Source organism: Gordionus sp. m RMFG-2023, chromosome 1 (assembly GCF_954871325.1).
Source record: "Gordionus sp. m RMFG-2023 chromosome 1, tfGorSpeb1-WG-v2, whole genome shotgun sequence".
In the NCBI taxonomy this organism is placed as follows: Eukaryota; Metazoa; Nematomorpha; class Gordioida; order Chordodea; family Parachordodidae; genus Gordionus; species Gordionus sp. m RMFG-2023.
The window spans coordinates 55,363,182-55,386,725 of record NC_088775.1 but is presented as its reverse complement, the minus strand read 5'-3'; the positions used below and the strand labels follow the sequence as shown (position 1 = coordinate 55,386,725).

Here is a 23,544-nt window from a genome sequence, read left to right as displayed (position 1 = left end):
TACCCAACTATTATAACTATGTCATCTTTAGTAATTTTCATCAGTGCTTCGTTAAAAAATGTAGCGCCGTTACCGATCCTACTTAGAAAATTAGCACGCTTATTTTAAATAGCTACTTTAACACTATTGTTTAATACTAATACCCTATAACTAAGTACTCAAATTCTCAAGATTTGAAGGGTTATGCTTTGCTTTGTGATTCCTTAAGTTTTTTTTCAATGACTCCCCCGACAACACATTTGATTTAATATTTTATTATCTTTCAATTTTCTCGGTGTAAATTCTGGTGCTGCTCGAATATATGTATTAGAAGTCTGCATCACCCATGTTAAAAAATTACAGCTCGCCTATTTATCTAAATTTTGTTCAACCCGCCCGCCGAATGTTTAAAAATGATTTGATTGGTTGGCTTGGTTCCTTATTTATTTTAATACATTCTTGCTTAAACTTACAAAATTAAAATACGCCCGTTCTGCTCATGCCCGAAAATTATTTAAATTTACCCGCCCTTAACTTGGTCTTTACTAAACCTATATTATTGAGTACATTTAGAAAAGGATTTATCGATTAAATAACAAATAAAAGAAAATTAAATAAAGGAAAAATTAATAATGAAAGTTTAAGTAAAATCATTAATAAGGCTCACAGTTTGAATTATAAATATTTTTTTACAAATCAAAATGTGAATTTAGGTGAATTACAAAATTAAAACTAACTTTATTTTACTTAATACAAACTAAAAAGTTAATAATAATAATCATTTTATAATACAATCGGCTATATATATTTTCATTTACATATTGAAAAGAAAACAAAGTTTAATATATTTTTAACAATTTTAATCGACTTTTCTTTTTTATTTTCAATTAACTTTACAAAATAAAATCGCGTCCATGATAATACAGTTTCATGCATTGATTATAAATACTTTTTTTACAATTCAAAATACCATGGTGTTTATTTCTAACTTTTTTTCCGGTATTCAAAATCTAGTTGTAAGAAATTACTCTTGATCAGGGTTACCAGGTTGAAATTTTTGAATTGTGGAAGAAATTTTTAATTGAGCATTGCGCCCGATTTGGCCAGATTCAATCGGCAGTATCTTTTATTCTTATTTTATATATCAATAATTTTATTTGTATAATTTTAGATTATACTATTCGAATAAGTTAAATTTATTAAATTTATTTATTCATCATAAAGATAAAGCCCGACTATATTGTATTGTAATACGTTTTAGAGTAAATTAGTGATTTTTATAATAACAAATTATAAATATAGCGTTCAGTTTTTACATTCGTTCAATTAAAAAAGCAGCACCCCAGAATTAGCTCATAAATTATCTAAAAATATTTTAAGCTGAAAAATGAATTTTTTTTTTATAATGTGCTGTCTAGGATAAAATACCCTTAACTTTAGCTTGTTTAATTATGATGATAGAAGTGAAAGTTTTATCTAACAAAAATATATTGATAAAAAGAAAATAAACTCGTTGATTCCATTGAAATGTCTGGTTTTTTTTAACTTGACGCCGACGAATTAAATAATAAAATTTTAGAAACAGGTAAAACCGAACTTACTAATTTAAAAATATAAGAACTTCAATCTATTAGTAAGCCAAAGAAAATAATACAACACAAATTAGGCACTTTTTTATAAATTTTTTTATTATTATTTAAAAATTTATTTTTGAATAATAATGAAATTTGTATTGTAAAATTATGGAAGTTTGACCAATGTCGTATAATATTTTGTTTTCATAGAAAAATTGTAATCGTCTCCCGTTTAATCGGAGATCTGACAGCCCTGCTCTTATAAGATTAAAAGTTTTCATGTATCGCTAAGCTAAAATGAAAAAAACATAAATACATTTTATTTACTCGATTAAAAAAAATATAGAATATATTAAGGGGGAAAACATGATAACATATAAATATTAATTATTTATAAGAGTAAACTTAATATAAAATTAGTTAATTATGGACCAGACTCAAAAGCTTGAAATGCGGGAGCTGAACGAAAGATTAAACCGGGAAATGACGACTCTTTTGCATTATCAACACGGAACTCGCGACAAAATGGAAACACTCTACGCAGCCGATAAGGATAGACTCGAAGCCAAATATTCGGAGAAATTAATCATTTTGGAACAAAAGGTAATTAAAATGAATCAAGGTCGGCAAGTCGGTCAATTGACCGAGTATTTGACTTGAATACTGTCAAATATCCTAAAATGTTATTTGTTAATAAACATAATAATAATATCGAAATACTATATAACTAGTTACATTTTTTTGGAAAGTAACCCAAAAGTAACTAGTTGCTATTTATATTCAAATAATTATTATATTTATGTTATAAATTAAATTAATTTAAAATTTTGATTAAATGATTCTATATGTGCCCCTGAATTGATACTTGATCAGACCAATGAATCAGACAGATACAGAATATAATATGAATTCTGACTCTTACTTGTATTTGATGAGAATGACATTTAAATGATTCAGAATGATGAAATTAAAATTGTATCATCCCTTTCTAAAACTATTACCAAAACCGCGGACTTAGATGTAATATGTTGGTCAAAAAATATTTTAAATTTCACAAAGAGATGTCTACAGGTAATATTAGTGTTAAATGTCTCGTATGTCTTCTAAGAAAAGTATATTTTAGTTTCTAAGCCATCTACTCAATCTATGGTAACTCTCTAAATTTATTTTCACATAACAGGTATTAAATAATTGTACTAAGTTTTAGTTAGATTTACATGTAACAAAAATTTTTTTGCTTAGTATTATATAGAATTATTAATTAAACTAAATTTTTAGAATAATTATTATAAATTAAATATTTTTATATGAAATTTTTTTTTAGAACACATCATATAGCCAATCCGTAATAATTAAGAAACTTTAGATAATAAGAAAATAATTCAATTAAATATTAAAAAAACAAAAATTAACTTCCTGTGATGATGAAGATTTAATTGAGCAACAGATACTCTGTAACCTAATATGAAGTCAAGAATATCTAAATATGTTATTAAAATAAGATATTTTAGGAGTATTGGAATCCAATTTTGTTTGCACAACAGCGATCTCATCTGGGGTGATAATTGTGATTTAAATGACATTGACTACCTTCCCAGGCACAGAAGATGTTCTTGTACATTAAACTAAATGGCAAATCAATGCTAACGAGATATTTTTAGAGAATGATAATTTTAAGAAAGCATATAACATTGCCATGGCAGCGTTTTGTAGAATTTAAAAAATAAATCTGGGCCATTATCTGAATTAAATAAATAGATTAAATTGCCAATCACCCCCTTATAACAAGATTGTAAGATTTTGTTGCTGATAATGAACATTAAAATTTTATACAATCCCATAACACATTATTTTATATGATGATTTTCCAGATTTCTTCTCCGTTTTATCGGCTTCCGGGTTTACCCAAGTAAACCTTACTTTCTCCATTTTTGACGGTTCTAAGCATAAATATGTGTAATATTCATTTTCCTCATATCCAACGCTATCATATTTATCCACGCCATCTTAGGCCTTCCTCAAGGCTTGATCCTCCTACTTCCATCGAGGGTATCTCTTTACCCAGTCATCTTTCGTTACACATGCCCAAACCATCTCTCTATTTTTTTCTCATTACCATTACAATCACTTCTATTCCTATGCTTTTTTACAATCCTTGCTAGTTTTCTCTCTCTCTCAGAGATACCCCACCCATCCATCTAATCATCCTCATCTCCATTCTTTTCAATTTAACTTCGCGAACCCCTTTCATTGCCATGTTTAATCGCCATAAACTATATAACTCCTCTGTGAGCTTACGTAAACTTTTCCCTTTAACTTTAGACGAATAGATAACATTTCTCTAACTTCTTCCCTGCTTGTTTGACCCTTTCAGCAACAGCAGAATCTACACCTTTATCTGCATTTAGCATGTCATCCAAATAACAACACTATTCCTGTGGTCAGCATCTACATGACAAGATTTTAACTGAATGCAAACCCCCCCCCTCAAAAACCTGTGCCTACCCCCCTAAAAAAATTTCAGGGCCTTGGCGATGTTTCCCAATTATTAACTACACCTTTTTAATTATAATAATACTCATTAAAAAAATAACTTAAATTATTTATCTGCTACCAACTATCAAAATTTTGTGAATAAAGGAGTTATTTTTTTAGATATTGAATTCAATTAAACCCCCCCCCCCCTCATTTGAAATGAATGCATTATTATAGCATTATGAATTTGCTGAGAATGTCTAATCTTTTAAATTACATTTAAAAGCATAGCAGAAAGTTTTATTTGAAAAATAATGTCTATGATTGCTTGTAATATATAAATTTGGTCGATGATCAGCAATATCATTGTATTATAATAGGTCTATAATAAAAGTACTAATTTTTACAGCAATATATTTTGTCCAATTTCATCTCAAAATTTAATAGATAACCCACCAAAAAATTTATCCTACCCCACTCAATAAGAATAGGATGCAAACTGTTTCTACCCACCTCCCTCTCATGTAGACGCTACCTAGGGTTGACCCATGCCAATATCTAAACGACCCGTTATCATTTTATATACCACTTTCACGCATATTCTACAAATAAAAGTCATTCTTGCTATCATCAGGCTTCCTTTTTCCCCACTACATCTTTTATGCACCCATTTCTGGCATCTAGTGCATGGGTTGAATTTCAAGCAACTCCTCTTCTATATACACCACAAGTCCAGTTACCGGATTCCTCCTTCTGCTTATTGTCCCCATCGGTTATCGCCTTTGTCTTTTCTGCACATTTTAAGACCCTTTGCTTCCATCAAATAATTTTATCCCCCAATTCTTCCTCGCAGTTTGTCATCAATACAATGTCATTCGCATATAATAGTTCCTTCCTTCACGCATCTCTCTAGCCACTACATTCATTACTAAGATAAATAATGATGGACTCGACACGGATCCCTGGAGTCCTACCTTCACTTTAAGTTTTCACTATCTCCGTCATCCGTCCGTAAGGCAGTTGGTCCTTCTATATACGCTGCCATATCTCCTATACCTGATTTTCTCAAGACCCATCTAGTAATCTCACGCGGCACCCTGTCAAACGCTTTCTTTGTCAACAAACGCATAATATAGTTTTTTATCCTTTGCAAGATATTTTTATTGTATTTGTCTCACAACAAAAATTGCATCTGTTGTGCATTTCCCCATTACATTTCATCAATTTTTGTTTGTTCCCTTATCCACTTCTCTAGCACCTTTTTAAATACCTTCATACCCCTTCATAACATGTTATAGAGTTTAATTGTTATTAGACCGTCAATTTAAAGGATCATCTTTCCATCTGTTTAATGAAATCATACCTCTTCGCCAATCCTCAGGAATAGTTCCTTGTATGACAACATGATTGCATAAATTCGTTAGCCATTCAATCCCCAAGTTTTCAGAACCTCTAAACATTTCTCTTACCACTCTTGTTAACCCCGCTACTATCCCTTTTTCAACGCTTTCTTAATTTTATTCTTACCAAACCTACACCCTGGACTTTCTACCTTTGCACAACTAACTCATTATCCATTCATTCTTTTCATTCATAAGTTTTTTCATGTAGGTTTTCTAGATCTTCACTACTATCAAGTACCATTTTTCCTTCCATATTTTTCAAACATTTTGCGTCTACTACATCCATATCTCCTTAAACAGCCCTTTTGGTATCCTCATCCAGGCTCTATTCATGGCTTCCTACGTGTCATTTACCCTAGATGTTTGTGGAACCTCAGCTAGTCGTCAATATCCTATTGAATTGACATCTAGAACTCTCCTCCTTCAATTTTCAAACCTTCTACCTTGGCACAAAATTTCCTTAAGTATCCTGACCTCTTTAAAAGTAGGATTACTTATGATTAGTCGGATACTGCTCAATATATTCCTCCTCTAATACTACTTCCACGTTTTGTACCATGTATCTATCACATCTCACTAACAAATAATCCTTAGCATTCTTCGCATTATCTGATCACCAGCTTCTAGGCTTCTTTCTTAAACATTGTATTACAAACAATCTTATCCATAGCATTATCAAAATCCAAAATTCTCTCCCTTCCGGATTTCTCATTCGGAAACTAGATATGCTATCGATAAACCCCTCTTCATTTACCATGTTTTGATTTCGCCTCCAATAGACTTTCCCAAATTGTATGCTCCTCATATTTACTTCTGACAACCTGAGTAGCATATGCTGAGATGTTTTTGCCAGAGGTGGGCAGATCCTCAAAAAAAATAATTTAGATACAAATTTTTTTATAAATAATTGGAGATACAGATACTTGTATTTTTTGCCAAATGAGAGTATCCTAAATACTATTATTATTTATTGGTAGAGGGCATAATATAGGCATATAATAAGAATGAATATTTACAATAATTAATAGAATATTTAATGAGTTAATTATAATAACCAGGCATATTACTATTAGTTCTAGCCCATTCATATCATAGTTAGGGAAGGGAGACTAGTATTTTAAAGGTGAGTTCAAATAGTAATTTTCAAATATTTTATCATTTAGCATTTGTTGTTTCAGCGTATTTAACATTTTGCCAAAACTAAATAGCCTTTCGATTAAGGTATTACATTATTATATTTTAAAATAAATTTTCTTAATGGTAAGATAATAATTAAGCAATGTATTCGACTGTCTTTAATATAATTTTAAACCTCCAGCTCAATGTTGTTTAGTATTATTCAAATTAGCAACATTTGTTTCACCAAACGAAAAATAATCATCATTTTCTGTATTAGATGTTTAATCAATTGGTGTTATAATTTGAGCTTGATTATTTACTACTGGTACTAAATTTAGGGCTCTTTTAATAATATATTTTGAAAGTATTTTTTTTATCATCCGACTATTCATAAGTTCTAAAATTATAGATGTGATAATGATGCCAATCTAAATGATCACCTTTCCCCTTGTATTATGGTGTAATTATACTTCTTTGCCAATCCTCGGGAATAGTTCCTTCTATGACAATTAGAATGGCTAAATTCATTAACCATTCTATCCCTAAGTTATCAGAACTTTTAAACAATTCTGATATTACTCTCGTTAAACACGCTACCTTCCCTTTTTTCATTTTTTTCAATGCTCTCTTAATTCCTTGCCAAATATACACCCTGGATCTTCTAACTTTGCACAACTAACATCATTATCCCATTCATTCTCTTCGTTCAAAAGTCCTTCCATGTGTTCATATATCACTACTATCCCCATTTTTACTTCCATATTTTTCAATTAGCAAACTCCTGCCGTTGTTTTTCATGTGCTTTCGCTATTGATTTCTTAGCATTTTTCGCCACCTTGTAAACATAGTTATCACAGTTTTTTTTACTATTATACCATTTTTTGAAACACCTCCGTTTCTCGTCCACAGCTTTCGCTACTACGGGATCCCATCTCCATGTCTCCTTATGTCTAGACGGCCTTTTTTTTATCTATATACCTCCTCGTTTATCCTCACCCAGGCTTTTATCGTGGTTTTCCATTTGTCCTTTACCCCAAATGCGTGTGCCACCTCCGCCTCTCTTATGGCCAATGTCATATTGATTTGACTTCTAGCACTCTCCTTCAATTTCCAAATCTTCAGTCTAAACTTTCTCTTAGTGATCTGACGCCTATAAAAGTGAGATCTCCTATAACTAATCGATGCTGATCAATACATTCTTCTCCCGGTATCACTTTCACGTTTAATACTATGCACCTATCACCTTATTAACAAATAATCCACCGCACCTTCAATACCCGACTTGTAAGTTACCTGCTTTTCAGATTCTTTCTTAAACATTGTATTAAAAATAATCATATCCATAGCATCACCAAAATACGAAATTCTCTCTCCTTCCGGTTTTCTCATGCCGTAACTATATCCTCCATGTACTCTCATAACCCTCACTACTCGCTCCCACATGTCTATTCAGATCACTAGCCAGGATAATCCTCGTCAACCCCAATAGACTGTACCAAAAATGTATCTTTCACTTCTTCCAACCTGACAAATATATATCGAGATAATATTGCATATCTTTCTACCAAAAATCATTATCTGGTTATCTAATCTTCCTAATTGGATTGCTTTGTCCCTCCAATTCTCTGCAATCAATACGCCAACGCTAGCCTTACTATCATTAACTCCTTGCCAGAAAAATTTATACTTTTCACTTGTCCTGCCATTCATTCTTGCGCCAATTATCTTTCTGTATTCAACACACATCTATATGCCTTCTATGCAGTTCATCAACCACTTCTCCTGCTCTTCTCGTCATGCTACCAACATTCCATGTCGCAACTCATACTCTATCTCCTGTAAACGGGTTTCTCCACTTATTATCATATGGCCGTCATATGTTTCATTTTCAAGAATCGTATTTCCACCAGGTTTCCCATCCTTTATATCATAGGTGGATGAGAAGGCCCACGGGGTACTTTGGGCTGTTCCCCGCCCATGTTTTGTTGTAATCATTAGAAAATTTTGGAGCAAGGTTTTTACAATCGGGTGCCCTTCCTGACATCAACCCCTTTAGGTGGTTTTTATACCCCGTCGAAGAGACGATGATCCTTTTCTAGTCCCAGACCACAGAGAACCTTAAACCACCTCAATTAACCGCTAAAAAATGTTGCCACGATGAGGTAGAGGGGAGAGGGACAATTAATTGTTTCATATAATAAATTTAAATGTGATTTATATTTTAACAGTGAAGTCATACTATCTTATAGGCTATTCCACCTTATTATGCTTGAATTATTACCACCTGTTATCTTCCTTTTCTTTTCAGAAGGTATGGGGCTTCCACTTACATTTCATAATTTTCTAAATTTTCCCATTACTCCATATCAATTATATTTGATGTAATATTGGTTTTTTTTATTAAAGATATTAAATGAAGCTGATATACTGAGTTGAATTTTTTTTTTATGGTGGTGGAGTTTGATGATTTTTTTCTCTGCTATTTTTAATACAACTTATATTGGGTATAAATGCCTAAATGGTATCTCTAATTTTAAAAAAATGTATATAACTTAAATCATTATTTGTAGAGGAGTTTTTTAAACCATTTATCATTTTTTTTGTTTTTACAAGTTTGATATTCAGTCTGTACATTGTCTTTTGACTTGATTTATTTTTAAAAAATTTCTATTTAAAATTTTAAGATTGGGATTTGATTCAGGGGAACTTATTTCAATAATTTCCCTTTTTCTAACTTCTTCACTACGATGAGTTATAATCATCATACAAATTAAAAAATATTACATAAAATTGGTAATGATATTCAATTGAGTTACATTTATATTCGTTTTGATGTTGTTATTTTTTATTTATTCTATCTAATGAGAATTGTATATTTTTTACCAAATTTTGGTTGTCATATATTTAAAATATGACTGAAAAAAACAAGGAAATTAATACAAGATTTCACGAAAAAAATAAGGTTATAATATATTATCTAAATTTTTAAACATGAATTTTAAAAAGAATCTGTATCTTTATCTTAACGAAAAGGATACATGATTCTTTTCAGAATAAAGGATCTTAGATACAGATACTATTATCTTATTAAAAATGTAAAAAGATACTGAGTGCAAGATACATAGGGATTTTAGATACAAGTATTCGCGGTACTTCCCAACTATGGATATTGCATACCCTTCTACCAGAGAACATCTTTATAATCATTATCTGGCTATCCCGTTTTCTTACTTCTATTACTTTGTTCATCCCAACGTCATCTTTACCATCATTACTTCCTTGCCAGAAAAATTTATATTTTTCATTTGTCTTCCCACGATTCTTGCACCATGCATTTCCACCTGGTCTCTTGTATGCAAAAGTCATCTTATGTTTTCTAAGCAGTACATCAACCACTTCTCTTCTCTAGCTCTTCCCGTCGTTCTCACCGTTCCACGTCCAGATTTAAAATTACTTTTTATTAAATTGAATGTCCTTATATATGCTCCCATAGAACGTTTGTTCACTTAAGCGACACATATTTATTGTGAAAAACGAGCACATAATTTAGAAAATTTATAAAACCCGATTTTATAAAAAATAATCAGTGCAAATATATATTTTATTTTGATGTAAATATATTCTATTACTCCGGTATTTTTTTTAGTGTTTTTATTTTTATAGTAAATTTTTTTATTAAATAAATAAAATGATGCATTTTATAAATTATATATAAAGTAACAATTATTTTTGAATTATAACCAACTATTTACATTTAAAATGGTAACTAGTACTTTCATTAGTTATAAATATTTTTACACTATTTTTTTCTAAAATAAATGAGCTAAACTTATGTGATACGAAATGTACACTAGTAATCTGCATCGGGCCTAAATTTTCCAGCACAAATTTTTATTAAAATATATGGACCCTATATCAAACAATTTTATTTATTTACCCCGAAAAGCCCAACACGAAATAAAAATTTTGTCTCCGATTTTTTCAAAATACTAGGACGAATTCAGAGATGTGCGCATATCTATTTTTTTTACATGTCTATATAATAGCTTTTTCTTTTACTTTAAAAATTTGAAAAAATTACTACAAATTTTATATATAAATGATATTTATATATGAGTTAGCAACCCGACCAATATTTTAGGTGCGAAATCTCTTGGATCAATGTTTGTCTGAGTCTAGGATTTTGCGCGTATAAGGAAGTATAAGGTCTATCTTTGAAAAAATTTGAAAAAAAAGTCAGTTTTCTTTTTATAGCTATTTCCGGTTTTTGGTATTAGACTTATTTTCAATATAATATATTCATAGGGCTATTTAATAAAATTTAAATTATGTTTTTCGTTTAATTATTTTTTGAGATATTTAAAATTAAATATAGTTTATTTTGGAATTCTCGCGTTTGATGGCCATTCAGGAAGCAGGCTGGTTGGGAATTATATATTTTTACTAGTTAGTGTATATGTTAGCGGCAATGTGAAATTTTCGGCAATGTAATGTAGTGGTAGGCAGTGTAATTTTGTTATTTTGGCAAAGTATACATTGCCGAAATAACCAGGCAATGTGTTATTTTTGTAATATTATATTATTAATAATTTTTTCGTTATTATTAATAATTTTTTAAGATTAATATATCTTAATTTGTTATATTTATTTTTTCAATATATTTTTTTTTAATATATATATTTTCTTGATTGATATTTTTTTTTAATATATATTTCTTTGATTGATATTTTTTTTTAATATATATTTTTTTGATTGATATTTTTTTTTATTATATATTTTTTTTAATATATATTTTTTTTCAATATATTTTTTTGATTGACATTTTTTTAAAATATATATTTTGATCGCTAATTTTTTTTATTTTTTGTGTTATATGATTTTTTTAATAAATTTTTTAAAATATATTTATTTGATTGATATTTTTTTAAATATTTATATTTTACGTAATTTTATCTATTATATATCAGTTAATTTTTTAGGTAAAAGTAACAATTGTCATTATCGCTATTTTTAAATTTTTTTAGTTTTTTTAAAGTAAATAGGTAAAAATATGTTTTGTAAACATGTTAAATTAATATTTCAGTGAAAGTGTACTGTAGAAAAATGACAATTGTCATAATCGTTATTTTTGAACTTTTTCATGTTTTTTTAAAGTAAATAGGAAAAATATGTTTTGTAAACATGTTAAATTAATATTTCAATGAAAGTGTAATGTAGAGTTGCGTAATCGGCTAATTTTAGCAGACTACAAAACGGCTAAGTCGAGATTTTATGTGAAAAAATCGGCTAAGCCTAATTAGGTAAAACCTAAAAATCGGCTAAACCTAATTAGGCTAAGCCTAAAAATCGGCTAAGCCTAAAAATGGGCTAAGCCTGAAAATGGGCTAAGCCTGAAAATGGCTAAAATAATTTATTTTATTTATATTTAATTTAAATATTTTATTATTATCAACAAATAAACATGATATGATTTAATATTTTTTATTTATATTATTATATTTTTAAATGAAAATAAATTTATTTATTTGATGTTTTTTTTAATAAAAATATAATATGCTGCTATATTGTAAAAATGTAATATTCTTTTTAATATAATTTATTAAAGATTTTCACAATCTTCTTTGTAAATACTAGTGATGTTAAAAGTTACTTTTGAAACATAACTAGTTACAGCTACTAGTTACATTTTTACAAAAGTAACTAGTTATTAGTTACAGTTATTTTCAAAAATAACCAGTTACTTACTTTATACATCCTTCATATGCGCATTATTTATTTATTGAATGCATTTATTTTATATAAAAAAAATTAGGATAAACAAAGTATAATCAGTTATTTAAAATAATATACAATTTATTTTTATAAAAAAATATCGCAAAATTGAATATTTACATCGAATATAAAAATATATATTTGCATTGAAAAAAAAACATTTATTTTTCATAAAAATTAGAATCTAATAAATGTTTATTTGCTTTTAACAACAAATTAATTTCAAAGTTATTATCTAGGAGACGTGCTTGTTTATCTCCAAAAATGAGCTTACCTAGACTGAATAAGCGCTCTACGGGAGCACTTGATGTTAGAACAACATTATATTTAATAAAGAGTAATTTTAACTTTGGAAAATCGTTATATAAAAAAAAGTGTTGTTATTAGATTTAATAAAGTTTTCTATAAGTTCATTATCCAGAATATTTTGGCGCTTTAGGTCAAAAAATCCAACTACATCAAGTGATGTTGGTTTTGAGCATGATTCATTCGTCTGGGATTCACTTTGAGGTATTAAGGTATTTATTAAATTTAAAATTTCCTCCTTTTTTGCTTTATTCCTTTCTTGCCTAATTCAAGGCCAGTCAGTTTTAAATAAAGGGTGAAGAATTGCAGCAATGATGTTGTCATTATCATAAAGATTATTAAACCTATGACATGATATTATTAATTTATAAATAATTATTTGATTTTAGTTACCTTTTTTCAATACTAGCTAATATAGTATCCTTTAGAGGTTGACAATATTTTAATCCCTGCACATCTGTAATACATATAAGTATTTGTGTTATTGTTGGGAACAATCAGACATTTTCACAAAATTTTAAATTAATAAATTTAATTTAAAAAATAAATTTAATTTAAAATTAATTTAAAAAATAAATTTAATTTAAAATTAATTTATCACAACATATTAAAAATAAAATTAATTATTTTAATATATCTTTAAAAGTAACTAGTTACTTTTGGCATTTGGCAGTTACATTTCAAAATTTTTAACTAGTTACAATTTTAAAAATATAACTAGTTACAGTTATTTTTTAGCCAAAATGTAACTAGTTACCTTAACATCACTAGTAAATACATCTTTTATTGAGGAATTATATTGTAAATTTTATTAGATAAATAAACAATCTTTTAGGTGAAATCTTTTATCATTTTTTTTATCATTTTTTTAAAATTATCTATTTTTTATTAAATGAGGTGGATTTTATTTAACATTTTTGATGTTATTTTATATGATCTTTTTAAGAATAATATTTTAATGTGACAATTGTCATAATCGTTATTTTATAAGTTTTTTGAATTTTTTTGAAGAAAATATGTTAAAATAAGTATTAATAACATGTGTAAATATAAATTTAGTGAAGATGTACCAATGAAAAGTGACAATTGTCATAATCGTTATTTTTAAAGTTTTTTGAATTTTTTTGACTAAAATATGTTAAAATAAGTATTAATAACATGTGTAAATATAAATTTAGTGAAGATGTAGCAATGAAAAGTGACAATTGTCATAATTGTTATTTTTGTTTTTTGAATTTTTTTGGCGAAAATATGTTAAAATAAGTATTAATAACATGTGTAAATATAAATTTAGTCAAGATGTACCATAAAAAAGTGACAATTGTCATAATCGTTATTTTTGAACTTTTTTGAGTTTTTTTAATGTAAATAGGTAAAAATATGTTTTGTAAACATGTTTAATTAATATTTCAGTGGAAGTGTAGTATAGAAAAGTGACAATTGTCATAATCGTTATTTTTAAACTTTTTTGAGTTTTTTTAAAGCAAATAGATATATATGTTTTGTAAATATGTTAAATAAATATTTCAGTGAAAGTGTACTATAGAAAAGTGACAATTGTCATAATCGTTATTTTTGAACTTTTTTGAGTTTTTTTAAAGCAAATAGATATATATGTTTTGTAAATATGTTAAATTAATATTTCAGTGAAAGTGTACTGTAGAAAAGTGACAATTGTCATAATCGTTATTTTTGAATATTTTTGAGTTTTTTTAAAGTATAAATAGGTAAAAATATGTTTTGTAAACATGTTAAATTAATATTTCAGTGAAAGTGTACTGTAGAAAAATGACAATTGTCATAATCGTTATTTGTGAAATTTTTTGAGGTTTTTTAAAGTAAATAGGTAAAAATATGTTTTGTTAACATGTTAAATTAATATTTCAGTGAAAGTGTACTATAGAAAAGTGACAATTGTCATAATCGTAATTTTTAAACTTTTTTGAGTTTTTTTAAAGTAAATATGTAAAAATATGTTTTGTAAACATGTTAAATTAATACTTCAGTGAAAATGTACTGTAGAAAAGTGACAATTGTACAATAGTTATTTTTACACTTTTTGAGTTTTTAAAGTAAATGGGTAAAATATGTTTTGTAAACATGTTAAATTAATATTTCAGTGAAAGTGTACTGTAGAAAAGTGACAATGGTCATAATCGTTATTTTTGAACATTTTTAGTTTTTTTAAAGTATATTGGTAAAAATATGTTTTGTAAACTTGTTAAATAAATATTTCAGTGAAAGTGTAGTATAGAAAAGTGACAATTGTTTTTTTCCAATGTGAAGATACAAAATCTTCCAAGATCTTATAGGAAGGCTTGCTATCAGATTTCCGTTAATAATATAGCTTAAAAATATATTTTAATAATATTAAGAAGCATATAAATATAATGGGGGGGGGGGGGGGAGAAGAAAAAATTCCTACCCATTTTACCAAATGTGTCTGATTTGGTAAATTTTATTTAAAATAATAAAGAATTTACCCATCAAATAACTAAAAGTGCGTATATGATGTCACAAAAATATAAAAAACTAAATAAAAATAATGACCTTATAAAATTTGTGAGAAATATTTTAAAAACAGGTTATAAACCCGAAGAAAATTAAAAACATAAATTAGTCAAAGGCATTCAAATAAAGAGCCTAGCATTATTCAATAAAATATAGTAAAAGAATTTATCCAAAGGCCTTTTCTCAAAAAAAACTTAGATAAACCTATAATGTGTGATGTATAATCTTAGTAATTGTTTAAAATAAATATAAATATGAGGGCTAACTTTGAAAATGCTAAAATTTATTTCGTAAATATATTATTTTTCGAAAAGCTATTTAATACTTTGATAGATTTAAATTTCAATATTAGCTCTAACTTGCAATTTCAGATCGTTCACTAAAGTGAATAAATATTTAAAATGTATTTACTCACAGAATTTAAATAAATGAGTCAAAGATATTATAGTTAGTTGATATACAAATAACTGATGCAGGATTCTATATTTAAATATATTTCGTAGTTAACATTTTAGAAAAAAATAAATTTATCTTACAATTATTTTAATCTTAGATCGACCTACTATTATAAATTATGTTAAAAAAACATTTCCGGATGCTATGAAGATTAAAGTTTAATCATAATAGTGGAATTTATTATCATTTGAAGTGATTAATGTATTATTAATAATCTCGAGTTTAATCAAATCAAGGAATTGACTAGTTGCAGGAAAATAACTCATCATTAATTTTGAATATATAAATAAAAGCGAATTTAGGAATTTTATTGTTGATATTACTGTTAGTGACTTAAATATAAAACATATCTAAGCTGAAATTTTAAGTTTACAAAACATATTTTTACCTATTTACTTTAAAAAAAACTCAAAAAAGTTCAAAAATAACGATTATGACAATTGTCACTTTTCTACAGTACACTTTCACTGAAATATTAATTTAACATGTTTACAAAACATATTTTTACCTATTTACTTTAAAAAAAGTTCAAAAATATCAATTATGACAATTGTCACTTTTTAATAGTACATTTTCACTGAAATATTAATTTAACTTGTTTACAAAACATATTTTTACCCATTTACTTTAAAAAAACTCAAAAAAGTTTAAAAATAACGATTATGACAATTGTCACTTTTCTACAGTACACTTTCACTGAAATATTAATTTAACATGTTTACAAAACCTATTTTTACCTATTTACTTTTAAAAAACTTAAAAATGATTAAAAATAACGATTATGACAATTGTCACTTTTTTACAGTACACTAGTGTTACGTAATCGGCTAAAAACTACGCCTAAGCCTATATAAATCGGCTAAAATTAAATTAATTAAAATTCTGCATCAATGAGCATTAATTATTATTTATTTTATTAAAATAATATATTTTATTTATATTTAATGTAAATATTTTATTATTATCAACAAATAAACATGATATGATTTAATATTTAATATTTTTTATTTATATTATTATATTTTAAAATGAAAATAAATTTATTTATTTGATGTTTTTTTAATAAAAAAAATAATATGCTTCATTGTAAAAATGTAATATTCTTTTTAATATAATTTATTAGTGATTTTCACAATTTTTTTTGTAAATACATCTTTTATTGAGGAATTATATTGTAAATTTTATTAGATAAATAAACAATCTTTTAGGTTAAATCTTTTATAATTATTTTTATCATTTTTTTAAAATTATCTATTTTTTATTAAATGATGTGGATTTTATGAAACTTTTTTGATGATTTTATATGATCTTTTTAATGATAATATTTTAATGTGACAATTGTCATATTATAAGTTTTTTGAATTTTTTTGAAGAAAATATGTTAAAATAAGTATTAATAACATGTGTAAATATAAATTAAGTGAAGATGTACCAATGAAAAGTGACAATTGTCATATCCGTTATTTTATAAGTTTTTTAAATTTTTTTGAAGAAAATATGTTAAAATAAGTATTAATAAGATGTTTAAATAAAAATTTAGTGAAGATGAACCATAGAAAATTGACAATTGTCATAATCGTTATTTTATAAGTTTTTTAAATTTTTTTGAAGAAAATATGTTAAAATAAGTATTAAAAACATGTTTAAATAAAAATTTTAGTGATGTACCATAGAAAAGTGACAATTGTCATAATCGTTATTTTATAAGTTTTTTGATTTTTTTTGAAGAAAATATGTTATAATAAGTATTGATAACATGTTTAAATAAAATTTAGTGAAGATGCACCATAGAAAATTGACAATTGTCATAATCGTTATTTTTAAAGTTATTTTGAATTTTTTTGACGAAAATATGTTAAAATAAGTATTAATAACATGTATAAATATATATTTAGTAATGATGTACCAATGAAAAGTGATAATTGTCATAATCGTTATTTTTAAAGTTTTTTGAATTTTTTAGACTAAAATATGTTAAAATAAGTATTAATAACATGTGTAAATATAAATTTAGTGAAGATGTACCAATGACAATTGTCATAATCATTATTTTTAAAGTATTTTGATTTTTTTAACGAAAATATGTTAAAATAAGTATTAATAACATGTGTAAATATAAATTTAGTGAAAATGTACTGAAAAGTGACAATTGTCATAATCGTTATTTTTAAAATTTTTAGAATTTTTTGAAAATATATGTTAAAATAAGTATTAATAACATGTGTAAATATAAATTTAGTTAAGATGTACCAATGAAAAGTGACAATTGTAATAATCGTTATTTTTAAAGTTTTTTGAATTTTTTTGACGACACAATATGTTAAAATAAATATTATTAACATGTGTTAATATAAATTTAGTTAAGATGTACCAATGAAAAGTGACAATTGTCATAATCGTTATTTTTAAAGTTTTTTGATTTTTGTTGACGAAAATATGTTAAAAGTAATAATAACATGTTTAAATAAAAATTTAGTGAAGATGTACCATAGAAAAGTGACAATTGTAATAATCGTTTTAAAGTTTTTAAAATTTCTTTGATGTAAATGGGTAAAAATATAGATTGTAAAATTAAAATTGCCTGAGTATGTGCCATAGAAAAAACATATGGTAATAATAGATTCTTCCCGAAAAACAGGAGCAAATTGGCATTTTATTACATCCATTAATCGGGTCAGTAATTAATATGCAAAATTTATATCATAATATCTAATCCTAAGTTAGAAATTATTATTTTTTTGCCAATTTTCATCAGACAATCTTGTTTAAAATTTGGGTAAACTTTTTTTTCTATTTTAAAATCAATATCGATGCAAATTAACTATTTTCATCAACAAAAATAAAAAAACTTTAAAAATAACGATTATGACAATTGTCGCTTATCTAGAGTACATCTTCACTAAATTTTTATTTAAACATGTTATAAATACTTATTTTAAAATATTTTTGTCAAAAAATTCAAAAAAGTTTAAAATTAACGATTATGACAATTGTCACTTTTTTATACTACACTTTCACTGAAATATTAGTTTAACTTGTTTACAAGACATATTTTTACCTATTTACTTTAAAAAAACTCAAAAACGTTGAAAAATAACGATTATGACAATTGTCACTATTCTGTACTACACTTTCACTGAAATATTAATTTAACATGTTTACAAAACATATTTTTACCTATTTACTTTAAAAAAAGTATAAAAATAACGATTATGACAATTGTCACTTTTCTATACTACACTTTCACTGAAATAATAATATAACATGTTTACAAAACATATATATCTATTTGCTTTGAAAAACTCAAAAAAGTTCAAAAATAACAATTATGACAATTGTCACTTTTCTATAGTACACTTTCACTGAAATATTAATTTAACATGTTTACAAAACATATTTTTACCTATTTACTTTAAAAAAAGTTTAAAAATAACGATTATGACATTTGTCACTTTTCTATACTACACTTTCACTGAAATATGAATTTAACATATTTACAAAACATATTTTTACTATTTAATTTAAAAACAAAACATATTTTTACCTATTTACTTTTAAAAAACTCAAAAAGGTTCAAAAATAACGATTATGACAATTGTCACTTTTCTACACTACACTTTCTCTGTAATATTAATTTAACATATTTACAAAACATATTTTTATCTATTTGCTTTAAAAAAACTCAAAAAAGTTTAAAAATAACGATTATGACTATTGTTACTTTTCTATACAGTACACTTTCACTGAAATATTAATTTAACATATTTTTACCCATTTACTTTAAAAAAACTCAAAAAAGTGTAAAAATAACTATTGTGACAATTGTCAATTTTCTACTATACACTTTCACTGAAGTATTAATTTAACATGTTTACAAAACATATTTTTACATATTTACTTTAAAAAAACTTAAAAAAGTTCAAAAATAACGATTATACCAATGTCACTTTTTTACAGTACACTTTCACTGAAATATTAATTTAACATGTTTAATAAACATATTTTTACCCATTTACTTTAAAAAAACTTAAAAAAGTTTAAAAATAACGATTATGACAATTGTCACTTTTCTATACTACACTTTCAATGAAATATTAATTTAACATGTTTACAAAACATAGTTTTACCTATTTACTTTAAAAAAACTCAAAAAAGTTCAAAAATAACGATTATGACAATTGTCACTTTTCTACAGTACCCTTTCACTGAAATATTAGTTTAACTTGTTTACAAGACATATTTTTACCTATTTACTTAAAAAAAACTCAAAAAAGTTTAAAAATAACGATTATGACAATTGTCACTTTTCTATACTACACTTTCACTTAAATATTAATTTAACATGTTTACAAAACATATTTTTACCTATTTACTTTAAAAAAGTTCAAAAATAACGATTATGACAATTGTCACTTTTCTATACTACACTTTCACTGAAATATTAATTTAACATGTTTACAAAACCTATTTTTACTTATTTACTTTAAAAAAATTTCACAAATAACGATTATGACAATTGTCACTTTTCTACAGTACCCTTTCACTGAAATATTAGTTTAACTTGTTTACAAGACATATTTTTACCTATTTACTTAAAAAAAACTCAAAAAAGTTTAAAAATAACGATTATGACAATTGTCACTTTTCTATACTACACTTTCACTTAAATATTAATTTAACATGTTTACAAAACATATTTTTACCTATTTACTTTAAAAAAGTTTAAAAATAACGATTATGACAATTGTCACTTTTCTATACTACACTTTCACTGAAATATTAATTTAACATGTTTACAAAACCTATTTTTACTTATTTACTTTAAAAAAAGTTCAAAAATAACCAATGTCACTTTTTTACAGTACACTTTCACTGAAATATTAATTTAACATGTTTAATAAACATATTTTTACCCATTTACTTTAAAAAAACTTAAAAAAGTTTAAAAATAACGATTATGACAATTGTCACTTATCTATACTACACTTTCAATGAAATATTAATTTAACATGTTTACAAAACATAGTTTTACCTATTTACTTTAAAAAAACTCAAAAAATTTCACAAATAACGATTATGACAATTGTCACTTTTCTACAGTACACTTTCACTGAAATATTAATTTAACATGTTTATAAAACATATTTTTACCCATTTATTTTAAAAAAACTCAAAAAAGTTCAAAAATAACGATTATGACAATTGTCACTTTTCTATACTACACTTTCACTGAAATATTAATTTAACATGTTTACAAAACATAGTTTTACCTATTTACTTTAAAAAAACTCAAAAAAGTTCAAAAATAACGATTATGACAATTGTCACTTTTCTACAGTACACTTTCACTGAAATATTAGTTTAACTTGTTTACAAAACATATTTTTACCTATTTACTTTAAAAAAACTCAAGAAAGTTTAAAAATAACGATTATGACAATTGTCACTTTTCTATACTACACTTTCACTGAAATATTAATTAAACATGTTTACAAAACATATTTTTACCTATTTACTTTAAAAAAACTCAAAAAAGTTCAAAAATAACGATTATGACAATTGTCACTTTTTTATACTACACTTTCACTGAAATATTAGTTTAACTTGTTTACAAGACATATTTTTACCTATTTACTTTAAAAAAACTCAAAAAAGTTTAAAAATAACGATTATGACAATTGTCACTTTTCTATACTACACTTTCACTGAAATATTAATTTAACATGTTTACAAAACCTATTTTTACTTATTTACTTTAAAAAAAGTTCACAAATAACGATTATGACAAATGTCACTTTTCTATACTACACTTTCACTGAAATATTAATTTAACCTGTTTACAAAACCTATTTTTACTTATTTACTTTAAAAAAAGTTCACAAATAACGATTATTACAATTGTCACTTTTCTACAGTACACTTTCACTGAAATATTAATTTAACATGTTTACAAAACATATTTTTACCTATTTACTTTATAAAAACTCAAAAAAGTTCATAAATAACGATTATGACAATTGTCACTTTTCTATAGTACACTTTCACTGAAATATTAATTTAACATGTTTACAAAACATATTTTTACCTATTTACTTTAAAAAAAGTTTAAAAATAACGATTATGACAATTGTCACTTTTCTATACTACACTTTCACTGAAATATTAATTTAACATATTTACAAAACATATTTTTATCTATTTACTTTAAAAAATACTCAAAAAAATTTAAAAATAACGATTATGACTATTGTCACTTTTCTACAGTACACTTTCACTGAAATATTAATTTAACATATTTTTACCCATTTACTTTAAAAAAACTCAAAAAAGTGTAAAAATAACTATTGTGACAATTGTCACTTTTCTACAGTACACTTTCACTTAAGTATTAATTTAACATGTTTACAAAACATATTTTTACATATATACTTTAAAAAAACTTAAAAAAGTTCAAAAATAATGATTATACCAATTGTCACTTTTCTATAGTACACTTTATGAAATATTAATTTAACATGTTTATAAAACTTATTTTTACCCATTTACTTTAAAAAAACTCAAAAATGTTCAAAAATAACGATTATGACAATTGTCACTTTTCTATACTACACTTTCACTGAATTATTAATTTAAAATGTTTACAAAACATATTTTTATCTATTTGCTTTAAAAAAACTCAAAAGTTTAAAAATAACGATTATGACTATTGTCACTTTTCTACAGTACACTTTCACTGAAATATTAGTTTAACTTGTTTACATAACATATTTTTACGTATTTACTTTAAAAAAACTCAAGAAAGTTTAAAAATAACGATTATGACAATTGTCACTTTTCTATACTACACTTTCACTGAAATATTAATTAAACATGTTTACAAAACATATTTTTACCTATTTACTTTAAAAAAACTCAAAAAAGTTCAAAAATAACGATTATGACAATTGTCACTTTTTTATACTACAATTTCACTGAAATATTAGTTTAACTTGTTTACAAGACATATTTTTACCTATATTACTTTAAAAAAACTCAAAAAAGTTTAAAAATAAGGATTATGACAATTGTCACTTTTCTATACTACACTTTCACTGAAATATTAATTTTACATGTTTGCAAAACATAGTTTTACCTATTTACTTTAAAAAAACTCAAAAAAGTTCAAAAATAACGATTATGACAATTGTCACTTTTCTACAGTACACTTTCACTGAAATATTAGTTTAACTTGTTTACATAACATATTTTTACGTATTTACTTTAAAAAAACTCAAGAAAGTTTAAAAATAACGATTATGACAATTGTCACTTTTCTATACTACACTTTCACTGAAATATTAATTAAACATGTTTACAAAACATATTTTTACCTATTTACTTTAAAAAAACTCAAAAAAGTTCAAAAATAACGATTATGACAATTGTCACTTTTTTATACTACAATTTCACTGAAATATTAGTTTAACTTGTTTACAAGACATATTTTTACCTTATTTACTTTAAAAAAACTCAAAAAAGTTTAAAAATAAGGATTATGACAATTGTCACTTTTCTATACTACACTTTCACTTAAATATTAATTTAACATGTTTACAAAACATATTTTTACCCATTTACTTTAAAAAAACTCAAAAAAGTGTAAAATAACTATTGTGACAATTGTCACTTTTCTACAGTACACTTTCACTGAAGTATTAATTTAACATGTTTACAAAACATATTTTTACATATTTACTTTAATAAAACTTAAAAAAGTTCAAAAATAACGATTATACCAATGTCACTTTTCTACAGTACACTTTCACTGAAATATTAATTTAACATGTTTATAAAACATATTTTTACCCATTTACTTTAAAAAAACTCAAAAAAGTTCAAAAATAACGATTATGACAATTGTCACTTTTCTATACTACACTTTCACTGAAATATTAATTTTACATGTTTGC

General features: G+C 25.1%; 1 protein-coding gene across 3 annotated transcripts in view; it reads left to right on the top strand.

Annotated features, from left to right (window-relative positions):
- Positions 1–23,544, top strand: part of LOC135922552 (serine/threonine-protein kinase TAO3-like) — a 228,180-nt gene that overhangs the window by 142,327 nt on the left and 62,309 nt on the right. For all 3 annotated transcript variants that reach the window (XM_065456943.1, XM_065456944.1, XM_065456945.1), the window contains one exon: positions 1,974–2,156. In XM_065456943.1, coding sequence (XP_065313015.1) covers positions 1,974–2,156 — 183 coding nt within the window. The remainder of the gene's footprint in view (positions 1–1,973; positions 2,157–23,544) is intronic.